Raw genomic sequence first — 18,530 nt, 5'->3', positions numbered from 1 at the left:
AACTAACAGTGATCCTACAAACAGGGCCTTGCGTTCATTCCACAGTTGGTGGGCCAGATCAGAGAGGTCTTTGTAAATATGGAAAATCCTGAGATTCAAATTCAAGTCTAGAGTTCTCTTTCAAAGCATAATCTACCTGTGATATTAAGCCCTACAGTATGTTCTATAGACAATGGCTATATGTTCTGAAAGAGTCATTTGTGTCAAATGTCTGAAGCTTGCCTTGATCATTTGGATTTAATTCACAAACACAGACTAATTATCAGTATGGCACATATGAAGAACTCCATGTATGAATTAGTATAACTTCTGAGTGTTAGCTTATGGATGAAGTATGCCCCAGGAAGTCTCAGTACACATGGCCGCTCCCCAGGCAAAGTTCTGTGTCTTCAACAAAAGTGTGAAAATCCTTTGTTTTGAGATGGCTCAAAACTAGATAATCTCTGAAGATACTTGGAGAAAATTGCCTACAATATACAGACATCACTTCATTTCTGTCGGTCCTAGCCCCTGTGAGTGGGGCAAAATACATTTGTGGGAATTACCTTGTACCTTTAGTAGGGGTTTGTTTTAGAAGTGCTAGTCCAACAGAATCAGAAGACATAGGTTTTGTTTCTTTGTTCCTTTGCCTTTATCAACTCACACCTCTGTTTTCTGTCTGAATCAGTATTATCAATTTTCTGTGATCCTTTAATGAAAACAACACAAAAGGTTGTTTAGACTTTAAACTGCATAATAATACCATGGGATAATTTTGGGCCTGAATTTTACATACTTCAATTCTTTCTATGAAGGCACAGACTTGGCTACATACTGGATATCTGGTCCTATAAATCCTTCCATTCTCCCCCCCCCTTTTTTTTTCTCAGTCTGAAACAATCTCGCTTTCAGCTCATTGTGTCTTCTAAAACAATTATTAGATTTATATGATCATTAGGCAGTATTGGGTGGATTGGGTTGGCATTGGTAATGAGATGTATAGTAAGAAGTTACCTTGGTGCACTGTGAAAATATGGGACTTGAGAATCATAGGAACTAAGCCTTTCTGACTTCTAGCCTAAGTTAGTTGTTTAAGTTTCAAAGACCAAGACATTTTAATGTGTAAAATGAAAAATAACCATGATGCCTATTTTATAGAGAAGTTGTATGGATTAAATGAGGTAGTATGTGGAGAATGTTACAGCAGTGGTTATTGCTTATGCTTTGTGCAGTAAAAATGGAGATGGCGTAGAGAGATAGATAGCTCTTCCAGAGAACTGAGTTCATTTCAGAGCAGCCATGTCAGGCAGCTCACAATCCCCTCCAACTCCAGCACCAGGGAATGCGACACTTCCTTCTTGCCTCCATGGACACCTACACCATATGTACACAGATACATACATGTAATCATAATTTGAAAGAAAGTGCATCTTAAAAGAGAAAAGATAGAAGGAAAGGGTAGCAAAAACCCGAAAATGATTCCAGTCCTGAAGTAAGTTTCATCACGTTGATTCAGCAGTATAAAGGCCATTTGCCTAGAAGGAACACTGAGGTTCAGACTCTAACTTTGACCCTTGACAACTCCCAGCTCTCTGTCACTTAATACCCCAGTTCCCCATCCCTAAAATGAGTGAGAAGAGGTGCATGATTTCTGTTTTCCTGGAAGGACTTGACTTCAGAGATATTTCTCCTCAGGATGGTTAGTGGTGTGGCTTAGAACAGTGTTTAGTCTCAAAGGCCAGGAGCCAAGTGTGGTAGACAGTGCTGCAGTCAAGCTGTGCTTCCTCCAAGCAACTGTATTTACATGTGTGCTTTTGCTCTTTGTATATTTGTCATGTGTCTGAGTATTTATGCACCTACATGGCTGCTGAAGAACGCTCACTAGAGCACATTCTTGTGGTGTGTGTGTTTATATTTAACACACATATATAGACAGTATGTGTGTATATATATAAATATATGTCTGTGTGTATGAGAAACAGATGCACTGTAGGCAGATAAAGCAGATAAATATAGATCCAAATAGAAGCATAAGCATATAAATATAGACGTTATATAGCGTGAAAGCAGGCAGATCAGCACCATTTCATTACTGCCTCGAGTCTGTAATAGAGAGTTGACAGTCAGTTAACTAACATTGAATGTTTGACTGAATGACACTGACAGCTCAGAACGCATGGTGTAAGGTAAGAATATAACCTTTCGTTCAACTCTGAGAGTAAATTAGAAAGAAGCTTTATTACTTTTAATTATTTCATTTATGAAAGTTTTAAGATAGTAGGTAGTGTGATATTTTTAATAGTACAAATATGCCGCTTTCCCTACCAAAGCATAAAAAATAATTACGAAGAAAAAACCTACCCTAACTTTAAAAGATTTGCCGGGGGGCGGAGAGGGGGGCACCTGGACCACTTTTGTCCCGAGCCTTTCCCTTGTTCCTGAGGTTAGGCAGGTAGGTTGGTTTCATGCTATATTATTGTTCCCAAGCCCCTCTGAAGTCTTTTAGAAAGCGCTCCCACAGGAGAGGTTGAAGCACAAGGCCAGAGTCACTATTGTTAAATTAGAGTCGTGGGGATGCTTGCAGTTGTGTTCAGTGAGTGTGTTGTGAGAGTAAAAATGGCCTTCCATCTGTTACTTCTGTATCACTGTCTGTTCTCACCAGTCAAAATAATTGGTTGTGAGTTTTTGCTCTGTTTCACTTTGTTTTTGTGAGGAGGATGTTGTAAGTTATTTTCAGCTGGTTCAAGTTAACTGAGTACTTTACTTTTTAATGTCACAAGTTATATCTTAGTGTTTAAATATGATTTTAATAAGGAGTATCTCCTAGTTTTCTGTAAACCACATCTAGTTCCCTTGAAGATCCCTTCTCTCACCCAGATTTGTTGCAGAAGCAATTAGAAAAGCTAAAAACTGACATCCTCTGGTCACGTGCAGCTACACAGCCCACCTTTTCCAGGTCACAAGCTGTCCTGGTGGTTGCCGCTGGTGAATTCCCCAGTGTTGAGTGCACTGTGGCTTTTCCTGATGGGGTTAGGGTGCTGAGGGAGGGGGAGAATGTTCCAGCTCTCTCTTTCTGCATCTTCTAAATCAAGAGTTAATGTTTCTTCCATCTTGTTTCCAATGTAATTTGAGGGAGAGTATCGGGGAAGAACAAAAGAATAGAGACAGTGCAAATGAAAAATGCATGGTGCTGCCAAAAGAGGTCTTCAGTCTGTTTGGATGTACCCAGTTACAGTTACGCTCTTCATATAACTATGATTTTAGAAATACTTTTCTTAAAAAATATCCAAGGTCTTAAAGGATCTCTCTCTCTCTCTCTCTCTCTCTCTATATATATATATATATATATATATATATATATATATATATATATCTGGAGGTCTAGTGATTAAAAGCATGTACTGCTCTTGTAGAAGACCTGAGTACACTTCTTAGTATGCACATCTGACAGTATGCACTACCTCTGAGATCCCTGGACATGTGCACATGTTCACATGCCTACACCTCAGCACAAACTGAAACCTGAAAATAGGAGTTGGAGAGATGGCTCAAGAGTTCACAGAACTTTCTGTTTTTGAAGAAGACAAAGGATTGGTTCCCAGCACTCACATGAAAATTTAGGTCTACTTCCAGGGACCTAACACCACCTTCTGGCTTCTTTACATTCCTGCATGGACATTATATATTCAAAATCACACAGGTTCACACACATACCCATAATGAAACAATAAACTTTAAAGATAAAAATGAATCTTTTAAAAAAGAAACAAAAACATATCCACATAAAAAGATGAAGACTGAAAAGGAGTCATTTATTAAAATAACTGCACACACAACCATGTTAAAGCACTATGTATGATGTCTTCTCCTTAATAAATATATTTAGAGTAAAGTTCAAAAACTATGGGTATATATACTCTTGTTATCTTTCATTTGTGTCTTTAATTTGTGTATGTAATGTGTATCTTTCATTGATTAATGCTAATTGCCACACATTATGGCAAACAGAAAAGCATTTTTATACATATATGGAAATGCTAATATTGTATTAATCATATGAGATGTATTACATTTTTGGTTTATTTTTTTGAGACAGGGTTTCTCTTGTAGTCCTGGCTGTCCTGGACTTCCTTTGTAGACCAGACTGGCCTCAAACTCAAAGAGATCCGACTGCCTGTCTCCCAAGTGCTGGGATTAAAGGCATGTGCCACCACGTCCGGCACATTTTTAAAACTCTTAGCTAGTATAATACCATAATTGACAAATTTAAAACAATACAAACCTTGACCTGACTTACTGAATCCTGGGAAAATGTGTCTTCCTTTGCTAAGACAGTGAACATGTTTCCCTGTGCATTGATATTATAGCATTTGCTTAAACATGGATTGATTTAACCAGGAGTAGAACAAGAACTTTCCTTTTGGGGGAATCATTCATTTTCCACCTCTTACATGGAGCATGAGTTGGCATTCATCATTGACAAGAAATAATTTTTGTTTAGATGGCTTCATATCCTGTTCATCATCCATTGTCGTGTATGTGGTGTATGAATCCCAATTCAAGACTTACTTTACAACTTTTAAATAACCTTCAATGCCCCCATAGACAGAATAATAACAACTCGGTAACTAGATTCCTTGCTCATCTGTAAGACATTGGCCAATGCGAATTCACAATAGACTAATATTAAGTGAAACAGCAAAAACAGACTATGTGGTATGTAGAATATATTCAGCATATTAATTACTTTTCTATTATGTCAGTAAAACACCAAGACCAAGGCAACTCACATAAGAGGTTGCTTGTTATATGGTTTGGGGGTTTAGAGTCCATAATTATGGGGACATTGTGGATATGTGGTAGGAACAGGAAGCTGAGAACTTATCTCTTGAAACGAAACACACAGCAGAGAGTGCACACTGGCAGTAGGCCGGCTTTTAATTTTAAAGCCCACCTCCAGTGATGTACTTCCTCCAGAAAGGCCCTATCACCTAAATTTCCCCAAACAGTAATACTAGCTGAAGATGAACATGTTTAAATGTCTACAACCAGGAGGGACATTTCTCATTCAAACCACTATACCCAGTAAATCCCAGTTTTCCTGGGCCTATTGACTTGAATGCATATCTGATTTTCCTTTCTATCCCTCACTGTCATTACAACTTAAGAGACTATGCTAGGGAAACAAGAGCAAGGTACCATTTTAATTATCGTCTAATGCCCACTCTGGGCAGAGATCTAAGGAAATCATAAGAAATGATTATTTCCTATGATTGCAGCCACAGAACGAGTTAGCCCCTCCCCCAAAAGGGAGACCTTTCCACACAGTGTTGCTGAACTCCTGTTCACACCAACAATATGGAATGAAGTGATATACCTTAAGCCTTTTCAAGTAATAGGCAACCCCTTTAATCTTCACTCATATAACAGGTTAGCATCCTTTATTCCACTGTAGAAGGCTGCTGTAGATTAAGCTTGTTGATTGTGAAGTGCCCTTATTAGGGAAGCCTGTGAGCTTAGGCCACCAGTGCCATTGACATGGCTGAATAGTTGCTCTATGTTTTCTTTTTTAGGGACTAGGGAAAAAGAATATCCCACCTTAAGGTATTTGAACTGCACTTCAGCCTAGAATTAATCATTGTAGTTGAATTATAAATCCCGTAAGAGTAGGGTTCATAATAGAAACAGTGGCACAATCTTAATTACACGACCCTGGCAGCCCTACACCTAATATCCAGAGACCTCTTTCTCACGTCCGGTTTTCGTTTAACGTTCTTAGATATCATTTGCTGTGTAAATGAAATTTTAGTGTGCATCTCCCCAACATCTATTGGAATTGAGAGCATTTGACCTCCATCATTAAGTTGCATTATACAACTGGAATTTCTCTGGATTCTTTCCTGCTATGCCAAAATCAGTCTCAAATATGTGCATCAATGGGACAGAAAGAACACAAAGAGAAAAGAGAGGCTTGTGGTGTTGTGGGAAATTAGTGGCCTGGAGATCAAGAGCCTTTGCTCTCTATCTTTGGTGAGATACTTTGTGTAGGCCCCACTGTCCAGATAGACAATTCACAGGTCTAGAGAGTGGTAACATTCCAGAGGGAGCCTGCTAGCTCCAAATTATCCCTGGTGCTTACTATCTTGTTGCACTTTGTAAACATTTTAAGTATTTGTCTAAGACCTACTTATATAATATTACATTTTTTAATATTTTTCTTATTTTTACTTTTTTTGTTTTCTATAATTTCAGAATATAACAGAGCTTTTTAACAAAAAAGTATGACTTTCCTATGAAAAAGGAAATAAAGAGAAAATGACTAAGCGGAAAGAAAAAGAAAGAACTTGAAGTCTGGGGAGATGTGCCAGCTGGACACACAGGGCAGTGAGAAGGTCTGCTCAAAGATCTGGGGTCAGAAGCGCAGGAGTGGGAGGGAGGGAGGGAACAGCCTCAACAGGAGGCTCACGCTTCAGATAAAAAATTAAGTATACGATAGCTTTGAGGGGAACATTTTACATAATGTAAGGATTTTCTGTTTTATAAAAGAATCCTTTGAAATTATTCCCTATGGCATTTAAAATAAGCTTCAAGTTATATGCTCTGATTTAGTCCATGCTGTGGAAAAATTACGTGTGAGCTTTAGATACTAGTCCCAGTTCTATCTCAAACTGGATGTTCCTCAGAAAAAGTAATCCCGAGCCTTCAGATCTTCATTTATAAAATGAAGCAAAAAGGCATGAGCTCATCTGTTCTTGAAAGCCATGCAGAATATGCCACTGACACAGCACTGAGATGCTCCTTGAAAAAAGTTGTTCGGCTTGTGTACATTAAAGGGAAAGTCAAGGTCACAAAAATGTCTTTAAAAGTTTTGACTGCAGTGTATATGCATGCAGAGTTCCAGAGAGCTTACAAGATGGTAGCAACGCCCCCCACACACACCACCCCCTATCCTTCGGAAGGAGCATGGCTACGGTTCTGCAGCATGCTTGTTAGTTGAGTCCTCAACTGTGGTTGTGGAGAATTGCAGCTGTAATTTCTTTCCTAGAGGTCTTATTCTCCAATTAACTGCAAGATTGCATTTCTGTCTTCCTAATCCAGAATTTATTTTTCTCATAAAACTCCTGTTTAACCAAGAAAATGAAAATCAGTATATTCTTGGTTGCCCTTCTGTTAATTTAAATTTGCATAACCTAATCAAAACTCAACCTGCTTTGCCCTTCAACAAAAAGCCATATTCTCTCTCTCTACTAAGTGGCTACATTCTTCTCAGTAGTTTTTAAAAGATGAATTATGTTGATATCCCGTGACTTTTCCTTTAGAATGTGTCCATAAAAATTAAAATGGACTTTTCTGTGCCCAAGAGTGAATTGAAAAGCTAGGCTGAAAGGACAGGTGAAAACAAACACAAAATGTTGCTGGTGTTATCAGTATTATAATTTTTCTAAAGCTTTTTTCATAATAAAATGGAGCTGAAGTCAAGTGACCCCACACTCCCCGCCTGGTAGTTCCTTTACATCATTATTTTGCCTGCAAATAAATGATACAGCAATACAGCCTAAGATTTCATAGAAAACATTGAAACATGTTTTTCAGGCTTTTTGTGTTCTTTTTGTACAGAAATGTTTCTTCCACAATCATTTTACAGTTTCAACAAATACTCCCTAAACACAGAGACGGGGTTAGAGGTCGTTAGGTACTAGGCATACCACTGTGTGTGGTCCCTGTGTCCTCAGCATCTCTTATGAAAGGAAGGAGTGGGTATTCATTTGAACATGTGGAAAGGGATGGCAGTGGGGTGATCAGAGATGGTCCTAGCTTCTGCTTTTCCTTACATACCTGTGAATTCCTAGTCCCCACTTTAAAACATGTCCATGAAGGAAACATGACCCTGCCTATCTTTCTAACCCTGTGCTTAATCAAGAGAACGTCTGTTTCTTTCTCTGCCTCAGAAGTGCTCATGGGCATTGGGCAGTCCTGTACCTACAGGAAGGATGAACTTCATGGATTCTTCTGGGTGTATACTGTTGTAGCTTATCATATAGCATGGGAAACATTCAACAATAGTGAAGGGCAAAAATTTCCATCTTCTTATGCTCCAAAGTTAAATGGTCTCCATACATAAACTATAAGGAATTATCTCAACTTCTGCAAACTGTTGTTCATCAGTGTGGATTCTCTTTGGCTGTTCTGTTAAACCAAATAATCTGCGGCATATCATCTGGCAAAGTAATATATGACCTCTTCAAGGATTTTAAAAGAATTAGGCAAAACAAAATATCATTGTCCTAACAGTAGCCCATGCATCTTGGAAGGACTGTTTGCAGCAAGGAAAACTACCAGGGCGGGGGCAGTAATTATCACAGACATAGACTCACAAATGTATGGGGAAGGGGCAAATTACTATAAATGAAGTTTTGTCAGTTTCATGGAACTGTTTTCATTAGTTTGAAACATGACTACTTTGAAACACTGACCTGCCAGTAAACTTCATTAGAAATAAAATTGGAATACAAGGGTTACCTTCAGGGTCACCAGCTCAAACACATTCTCCTAAGACCTGAAAAAAGTGCAAAGTCAGAGCCAAAGGAAATAAGAAAAAACAAAAACCCAAACTTAGCCCAAACGTTAAGACTGCTACTCTGAATGCTCTCGAATGCCCCTCCAGGCCCTCTTTTCCCTGTGTCCTTGTCTTCCCCTTCTCTCTCTACTCCTGCTCTTTTCTCTTTACAGTTCTGAATTCATTAGGTGGTGTAGAGTAAATCAATAGTAAACGTTAACCGCCTACTCTGTACTCAGTTACGCAACATCGCGTAACTGGTACACAGACAGAAAGGGAAAAAGCACACACAGCTTTACATTCAAAAGCTCGCATATAATTTTACTTTTCCACAGCCAAAAAGGAAGTAACAGATGGGAAAACTTACAGTTTTTTCCCCATTTCCCAGACTGTTTAGAAAGGAGTTAGTTAACATCCATGGCCATTTCTAGTTACCCTAGGCTTCAGCAACATCCCATAATTGTCAGCGCCATAACTGGCTTTAAAACAGGATTTTGTGACTGTCAATGATGTAATGGATTTTCCAGGTAATATTATACTAAAATTATTTTGAGATGATTTCACTTATTTAATGGAATATCAAAAAATTCTAAGAGTAAAATTAATTATAAAGTAGGAGATAAGAAAGATGACTGTATGCACACGTGTTTCCACTTGCAATATATTCTGGTATGATATTTATGTGAAAACAACCTGCTATAATATTTATGTAGAAACGAATCAGAAAGCTGTTTCTCTTCCTTTTTACTTCAGTAACTGTAAGTCTTTAGCCTTTTTTTCTCATTACCAAGTACATTCAAACCCCAAAGTCTCAATGAAAGCAAACATCTAGGTGCTACAACATGACATGCTTGATTCAAACTCCCTATAGAATTCCGTCCCTAAATGACAGTTCTGTGCATGAGTCTATAGTGTCTGGAGTTCCCATTTAATACTGTGTGTCACCCTGCTCCCTGGAACACGTGTGGGTTCATTGCATCCGCTTTCTTTAAGTATGTAAGAAATCTTTCCTATTCCATCCCTCTCTCCTGTCTCTCCTCTCCTCTTTGCTCTCCACTCTATCTTCTCTCCCCTATCCCCTCTTTCTTCTCCTCTGGTCTCTCTCCCTTATCTTTGTAGCTCTATATCTCTTTCCCATACCTCTCTCCTTCACGTTGAAGGATGGCACCCAGCTTTGATGGAAACACAGTGGTATTTGTGTGTACTTATCAGTCTTTCTTTCATCTTGAAATATTTTGTTTCACTTACCCTAAGGAGTTTTCTGGGAACAAGGCATTTCTGTCTGATAAGAAGGAGGTTGGAGAGAATTGGGTGTTGTTTTGTTTTTCTTTTTAGTGTGTCTGACCACCCTGTCCTTATAAAGTGGGAATAAAATGATAGAGAGGCCAACCCTGCACACAGCAGAGATCCGTGAAGCCATCTGGTAGGCAGTACTAGTTCTGTTTGCCATGAAGACATGGTGAAGGTGGATGGGAAAGGGGAGACAGTGGCCTTCACTATGCAAACTACTGAAGAGTTGGGTTTCTTATATTTTGAATCAGTATCATACGTTCAATTCATGCTTTATTTATTGATGTTAAAGCCATGAAATATCAACGAGTTTGATTTACTAAAAATCTGAGGTATGTTATTTTCTTTCTTTATATGTGTATGTGTGTGTGTGTGTGTGTGTGTGTGTGTGTGTGTGTGTGATTAATTCAGATACTATTAAATTGTTATTGCAATTTCAAACTCTTTTGTATGTAAAACCCGAGCACACAAAGACAAAAGTCAAAGCAAGTGTATTTTGGCTGGTTTTTTTAGGTTTCATTGCTCAAGCACAGAGCTCTTTATTGAAACAACTGAGTGATCAACATTATTGGCATTGTTGTATGTCTGCATTTTTTATTATATAGGGTTTGTTGTTTAAAATGAATCATACCTAAACTAGTAAATATTTTAACAATATTTTACATATATACACATTTTCTTCCAGTTCTTTCTTCTGTACAAAATCTATAACTCAAAGAATTGCTTATGAAAAAATATTGACACGAAAATTGTATAGAATGTTGTAGTGTTTAGCCAGAAAATTACATTCACACATATTCTTCATATCCTTCTACATCTATTAAAGCTAATCTTGAATTTCAGTATGCAGCAGTACATATTGGTACCACATTATCAAAAATATCCAACGTCATCTCTACTACTTCTTGTTGGCAGTAGTGGCAATACTGTTGCATAACCTCTGCCAGTGACTTAGCTGCCCATGCAGAATCACTTCACTTGTGCCTGGTTCACAGAGCAGCTTCATAAGTATTTTCTATGCTTTTGTAAAATATAAAGTGTATTCTTTATAATGAAATTTTAAATAATTAATAGTATGTAACCAAGGTATTATACTATATGTTAATTTTTCTATATAGATAGGAATTCATTCTTAATACCCTAATTTTCAAAGGAATTATCAAAAACACTTGTAGACATCTGCTTATGGAAGAAGCAGAAGGAAAGTCTGTTTTCCCATCTCTTTTTCAAGATAGCTTCCATTTCCATCTTGGTGGGATTTCACACTCTGAACCCTAGGTAAGGAGGATTGTATTTCAAAGTTCACTTTATGTCAGGCAAGTCTGCTTAGCCTTGCCAGGTGGCTGTGAGCACAGCCCTGGGAACATACAGCTCTGTGTACTTTCTCATTTATAATGCTGCAGCCAAGTTGAGGCAAGGCTCGCAAGCCAAAACTTCCTCTTGCTGTGCCTTACAAAGCAGAACAGAGTTTTAAATTTTTTCTCTAATATTTTTTAAATTCTGCACAACCCTTTGGACTCCATTTCTCTTCTTGTTGCTAGACACATTCTAATGGACATCAGGAAACTCAGTCACCAACAGCTTTTCAGACAGAATCACTAACCTAGTGGTACCCTGGACAAAGTAGGAGCTTTGTAAGTATTTGTTTTGTTAACTGGGGAGAAAATCACTGGCTGTCCACAGCATTGTCCAGGCAAGTGTAGGCCATGCAAAGAAAGGAGTAAGGAGAAACCGGAAGTGGAGCCTCTCCATTCCAACGGTGGAGACATTATTCTAGTAAGTGAGAAAGCCCCTGCTCTCCACTCTTACTCTTTATTGACCCTATGATCTAACCAACTAAGCTAAACGGCTAGGTGCTCTCATCCTTTATAGAATCATCAAATCTCAGAAGGCAATTTTACATCTTCCCTAGAGGTTCTTTTCAGGGGTCATTGCTACATAGGATCATTTAAAAAACAAAATTCTGTCAGGATATCTGGGCGATCTTTTTAAATTTCATATAAGTATAAAATACTTAAGACTTTGGCTCTCAAATACACTTCTCTTGCACTCTACCACAGGCTTCCTTGAATTTGGCTTTTCTTATGTCCTCTGGATAATTGCTTTTGTATTTCATATGTATATGTAGGTCCTGTCCTATGAAATGACTCTGTCATGTAGTTCATTGTTTGTGCTTTGACAAATCCCAGGTCCTCCCATCACGTTGGCAGTAGTTTAGTTGTGTTGAATCTACCCTAGGATGGCATTACGCTGCTTGTATTGCAGATAGGCTGACCTCCAGGAAAACCACCTGTGCCATTTCTAAAATGTAAATTATATAACATTTGGAGACGTTTTCTCCACAGTTGAAAATTTTTAATATTAATTTTTATTTCATTTTATTATTTTGTGACTTCGCATAAAATTTTTAAAGGTTTCAGTTCACATTTGTGTTTCTCTTAGCTGGCTTGGAATACGTTAACTTAGGTCATGAAGGAGAGTATGACCAATAGTGAGTGTGTGGTCATAGCTTGTTCTCCCCTCACTGCCATGAAGCATATTTCCAGAGTGTGAAGAACCAAGAGCCCAAAGCGTGGAAAGGCCAGTTTGATTTTATTTATGTTTTATTTCAGTGTTTAATGAAAGTACAGTAAAATTCAAATGGAATTGCAAGTCCTTGTGTTTCTCAATAGTTTGATTATTTTTTTAAGCAGTAATTAACTGTGAAACTGAACTTTCTTGCCACAGAATGTGTTATACAAAGGGTAGGCAGATTATTCAACGGCTGCATCTGCTTATCAAGTTAAGCATCCAGGCTCTCACCCAGTCACCTGTGGGCAGGGTCCAATTGTGCTTTTATTCCAAAGGGCAGCCTCTTTACTTTCTATACAGTATCACCAAGTCAAGGTCCCGCGAGTAACACGTGCATTTTTCTCTGTGATCACCATGTTGTCATATCTTAGTTAAAATACATTCCAACATTACGATATCCTTTTCTATTTCAGACTGTTTCAGCAGCAGCATTGAGTGTTTCACACAACATTGCTGGCCGGTAAGTAAGCTTTCCTTGTTTCTCAATTGCAGTCCAAAATTTTGAAGTCCAAAGAAATAAAATGTATTCATACCAGATTCACCAAGTCCAGGCAAATACGAAGTGAATCTAAGGGCTGTAGTGAGTTTACCCCCACAGAATTAAATTTGAGCAGAATGTGTTTTGATATTGATAAAATATGGAAGAATAAGAACCCAGTATCACAGTATTGGTAAACATTTTGAGTGACTGTGAAAGACATGGGTGCAAGTATTCAGAGGACTTGTTTGGAAGTCTTTCCAGAGATAAATTTTTACAAAGAACTAAAGAGACAGAAATAGCTATAAGGTGAAGATAGCCACTGATATTTCCTATAAAGAATGCATTTATTTTGGCATTAAGAAAACACAGAAAAATCTTTCAAACACATTTCATGTCTCTTTGAACTTCTGGTTTGTATTTTTCATATTCCATAAATATGAAATGTATTTGCTTCTTCTGAGTCTTAAAAACAGACACAGCCACTCTTGCTGTGGAGTATCTCCACACCAGCCTGTGGAGATACGAATAAACATGTCCATCTCAGGGAACTAATAGCGCCAAGACTGGAGCTTCATATAAACGTAGGTTAAAGTCTGGCTCTTCATCTTTTGGTGAGACTATGTAAAATCTCTTGAAGGGTGGCATTGTGTCCTTGAGCAGCCTTGGCAGTCCGTGTCTGAAGGAGAACATGGCAGGACAAAGGACACAGAGGTGGCTCATCAAGTCAGAGACAACCTAGAAACTCTGGGTTTGCTGGAGGCTGGCCTGCAGTGGAACACACTGACAAATGTCCTTGACAGGGAGGCACAGGAAGGAGTGCCTTGCTTGCTTCTGACTCTTTCTGACTGACTCTTTAGGCCTATTTAGTCATGAACAGCATTGTCATCCAACCCTTAAAGTTTCACCCTTGACTTCACTTTACATGAATGTGCACACAGTGAAAAGAATCATCTCTTAGGGTGATAAGGATATCTTTCTAGCAGGAAATTTCCATGTCCATTGCCTGGAATCCATAGTTTTCAGTGTTGTGTTTCTAATTCTGCTACCTGCCTATCTCTGTCCCTGAGCTTATCCAGCTTACAACTGAAGGCCACAGGCTTTAGGAGTGTAGAAGCCCTCTCCCTCCCTACTCCCTGCTTTACTTGTTTTGCTACCCAGAATAAACCTCCTATCAGTATGAGCCTAGAGGCACAAGGAACAGCTTACTTGGTAAATTTAATTTGTTCTCCCTTAGCATTCATCACAAAATGACGTCATCACAGAAAAGGCAGAATTGCACACTCTTGTTGACTTGCAAAAAAGCAGATTGCTCCTCTCTTCCTTTTCTGTTTCTATGATCACATAAGTTTGTATCGATGTTTTTTGCTTTGGGTGTATTTCACTAATCGGCATGAAGATTTAAGGTATCTGGGCACTGCTGTGTGTTTACAGTTTCTCTGTTTTAGTGAATGGAAGTCGTCTAGGGAAAGGAGAGCACATCTTGTCCGCTAATGAATAAATATTTATTTTCATTTTTAAAAGATACATGCTCATTAAAAATAATTTGGAAAAATACATAGGAGTAAAATGAAGAAAAATTAAAGTAATTATTTTATAACTTAAATCTAACCATTAATAACTATTTGATATATTTTTTAACTCTCATTTCCCCCTGGGGACATATTTTTGAATACGCTGTATTCAGAATTCCCCTATAATATTTGTTCCTTTTTTTAAAGAAATTAGCCTAAGAATTTTGCATGCATGTCTTTCTGGGTCTGGGTTACCTCACTCAGGATGGTCTTTACTAGTTCCATCCATTTACCTGCAAATTTCATGATTTCCTTGTTTTTGATAGCTGAGTAGTGTTACATTGTGTAAATGTACTACAATTACTGTATCCATTCTCCAGTTGAAGGACATCTAGGTTGTTTCCAGACTCTGGCTACTACAAATAAAGCTGCTATGAACATAGTTGAGCAAGTGTCCTTGTTGTGATATAGCTGGGTCTTGCAGTAGCACTATTTCCAATTTTCTGAGAAAATGCCACATTGATTTCCAAACTGGTTGTACAAATTTCTACTCCCACCAGTATGAAAGGGAAATTTTCATATTATATAAAAACTATGTCTGAAGGGAAGAAATACACTGTGGAGCAATGCCTGTGTATATTGCTCTAGTTGCCCTAAGATCTTAGGAGAAACCTCTACAAGCCAGTGTTCCATAGATAGACCACAGTCTTCACCAGATAATTCTACACACACAGACTGCTCTGTTGGGATTGAGCTTTCTGTGGAGAACCTGTTTACAAATTTGTCCTTTCTCAACTGTCTTTGAATTTGAAGCCAGAGGCTGCTCAGTAGCAGTGTGTTATCCAACAGGTGCTTTGCACTCATCAGATATTCAGGATGTGAGTAAGTAACACACTGCCTTCACAGACACTGAATTTATGTGTACTCTGGTCTATTTAATCTTAGACGCACAGTTTCCATTGGCCTCGAAAGTGAGCAGCTAGAATATTGATGTGCCTAACCCTTCGAGAAGAAATAAAAGGTTTCTTCACCACACTAAATCTCAAGAAAAAAATTTGAGGGCTTAGAATATGGATACACACAAAATATTTTCAGCCAAAGCTTGTAGGAAAAAGGACATGGGAAAAAGAAAGTAATAACACAAGCAGTAAACTATCCAATCAAACAGAGCATCTGTAGACATTGCTGCTCTGCATATGTAAACAATACAAATTCTTTGCCTCTTTCCATCTCTTTCTTTCCATATGTCTTCTGAACAGCTGTTTTCCTCTACTCTGCCTTGGCATCACCACCACTAAAATAGCAGCTAATAAACTGACATGTGCCTGGTGCCATGGCATTCAGGCAGGTATGATAAGGTAGGAGCAAACAATTGTACTGTTTTAAAGCTTCCAAATACCCATATTTTATAGCAACTCACTTCCCATCATCATTTTATGAGAGAGGCCAACAGCACACCATGGTCATTTGTTTACACCCGTTTCTTACATGTGATGGTGTATCATGTCCCTGTCATAACCTGAACTATAAAGTGCCTTTGAAAGAGAAACAGTGATTCCTTCTGGTCTAGGTAATACACCACACACCCAGTTACCCACCAAAGCCTTATCATGACAGCAGCTATGTAATAATAAGCATTCTGAGTGATGGTACAAAGAGCAACAGAAGCCATCTCAGAAGTAACTGTGATAAGTTCTGTTCTGCAAAGCCTGAAAAGTAACTGGTGTTTCTTCCTTATGTGTGGCTATTTCGGTGCTGGTGTTTGGTCACTGTTGTTGTGTTTGTGACTTTATATGTCACACAGGTACAAAACAAGATTTTCAGACTAAAGCAGGAACCTATACTTTGTACTTCTTACTCTGAATTAAGCTCAGGATTATAGTTTAGTGGGCTTTTGTAAGTACCTGCATCATGACGGATTGTCGTTGAATGCTAAAGATGCTGATAATCACAACAAAAGGGGTGAAAGGATTTGTTCAGATTGCTGTCTCTCTATTCCATAAACCTGGCGTATTTTCTAGGAGGTCTCTATTGAACATACATTATGCAATTGTATGTGTTTGCCATGAGGATAAAAATTACGTCATCCCCTCACTAAGATAATTCCTGTGATTGTGCTTCACATAGGAGGAGGGAGGAATGACACAACCTGTTAAGGGCAGGCATTCAAGGTGATAATTACATAGTCAGCTCAGTCCTTTGGCCCTGGAATGCTAAGGAGGAATCCCCAGTTCTTCCCCTTGACTAGACTACAGTTTGAACAGGAGATGACCTTCCATCTCTGGATAGCTGCACAGGGACCATCTGCACTCTTCCGAGAGCGGCTTCTACATGCTCTGACCTCCACTGTGGAAATATTCTTGATTTGTTGCTGATGTATGCCATCTTGTCAGAAATAATTTGTTTTCTGGGTATTTGATAGCACTCTGGGAATCATCTAATATATTTGTGGTGTGGAGATCTATAACCTTTGAATGCTAAGTGTAAAGACTCTTGTAATTAATTATTTAAAGACATTTTAGCCCTTAACTATTTTTCTTTCTTTGTCCACAAACAAGTTGATTGGTTAATCATGTCTCTGTTTGTTTTTATTGTTGTTGTTGTACACACTGCACATAAAACAAGAAAGAGGAAAGGCTGCTTATAAAAGATAATTACAATGGCAACGCTGTACTTTCTTGAGATATTCTCATTTTCTCTTGTTTGATTGCATCACGACCTACACTCTAGAAAGTGTTTCAGTTTTGCTAAGAAAATGATAGAGAAGAATAAATCTGTATTTATAAAGTATTGTCAAACACAGCATGTTAATTGTGTTACAATTACAAATAGCACAGTTTCATCAAATCCTCTTCTGCTAACGTGACTTCGGTATCTGGTCAATCCTTGCACATATTGCCCCGAGCAAGGAAGAAGCACCAGATACTTTGCACGCCCTTGGAGAACAGTTTTTATCAGGGTGTGATAGGTCTATGGTCTGTTAGGAGCCCAGCTTATTTCTTGAATGGCTTATCCTGCCCTCCCTAGAATAAAAATTTACAGTTTCTTCCCAATTAAGTCAACACTCCAAGAACAAAGGAGTCTCTGAGACTGTTGCCAAGTCATCTTTCAATTTTTATTTTGTATTTATTTATTTGTTGTTATTTCAATATATTTTTGTTAGGGAAATGTGAATCATTTCTTCTGTTTTGATTAATTTTATATATTAAATATTATTTTATACACACACACACACACACACACACACACACACACTCCTGATGGATTGCTATGGGTCTGTGCATATAAGATTCAGTACCCGACAGGAAATCTGGTTGTCAACAGGTGATCTTGCCTTTGTCTTTTCTTATAGTTCTGCCTGTGGCGCATGTCACTAGCAGTCAAATAAGGACAATTTTACCATTCTCTCCTGCTGCTCTAATTTTTTTTTTACTGCCGGTACATGAATTTGTTATTCTTTATAATTCCCTTTGAAGTTGGAAATCCAAGGGGAATCTAAAACCGACCAGATGTTTCGACTGCTGGAGACGGAAGAGAGTGAGGATTAAGTTTAACAAAAACTTGGTCGCTAGGAAAAAAATCATTTTGGCTGGAAATCGTCTTTAAATGCATTCATTTGCTATATATCTGTTAGTTAATTTACATTTACTAGCCCTTTGTAGGCAATATTACCTATCAACTTACTCAGAGTAAAATTCATAAATTTTGTGAGCAAACAGATTCCTGTGGTTTCCTCAGAGCTATTTCCTTTATGGAGTTTCAGTTCGATTGCGCAGGGCATTCCCCTCTCATGCTTTACTGTGAGGCTTTGCTCTTGTCATCGCTGGTGTTCCTAACAGACCACCGTCATGTCACATCAGATTTGGAGGGTCAGTTCTGCAGTCTGTCAGGAAAGCTGAGGACAAGGAAGCCTGATGTTAGGGAAGGAAGGAAAGTAAACCTGCCCAAATGGCTAGCCTTTGTACAGAAGTCATTTTTTCTCAGAAGTATGATGATCAAAACAAGAGTAAGTGACGAAGACCTTCGGGGAGAAAAAAGACAGAAGTTTTGTGGTCTCTCAAGGATTCTTTTGATTTCACAGGCAGGATGAATAAACAGGATGGGAAATTTAAAAAAATGATAGTCTCTGGATATATTAAAG

General features: G+C 38.3%; 1 protein-coding gene across 5 annotated transcripts in view; it reads left to right on the top strand.

The window, feature by feature from the left end:
- LOC311609169 (uncharacterized protein) overlaps positions 1 to 18,530 on the top strand; it is a 627,587-nt gene that overhangs the window by 336,191 nt on the left and 272,866 nt on the right. For all 5 annotated transcript variants that reach the window (XR_014783299.1, XR_014783300.1, XR_014783301.1 and 2 more), the window contains one exon: positions 12,811 to 12,857. Coding sequence is in view for 1 of the 5 variants with exons in the window: in XM_084802004.1 (XP_084658130.1) it covers positions 12,811 to 12,857 (47 nt within the window). In the remaining 4 variants the exon portion in view is untranslated. The remainder of the gene's footprint in view (positions 1 to 12,810; positions 12,858 to 18,530) is intronic.

Source organism: Acomys minous, assembly GCF_964271855.1.
Source record: "Acomys minous genome assembly, chromosome: 11".
Classification (NCBI taxonomy): domain Eukaryota; kingdom Metazoa; phylum Chordata; class Mammalia; order Rodentia; family Muridae; genus Acomys; species Acomys minous.
The sequence above is the reverse complement of the archived record's forward strand: the minus strand, read 5'-3'. Positions and strand labels throughout refer to the sequence as shown.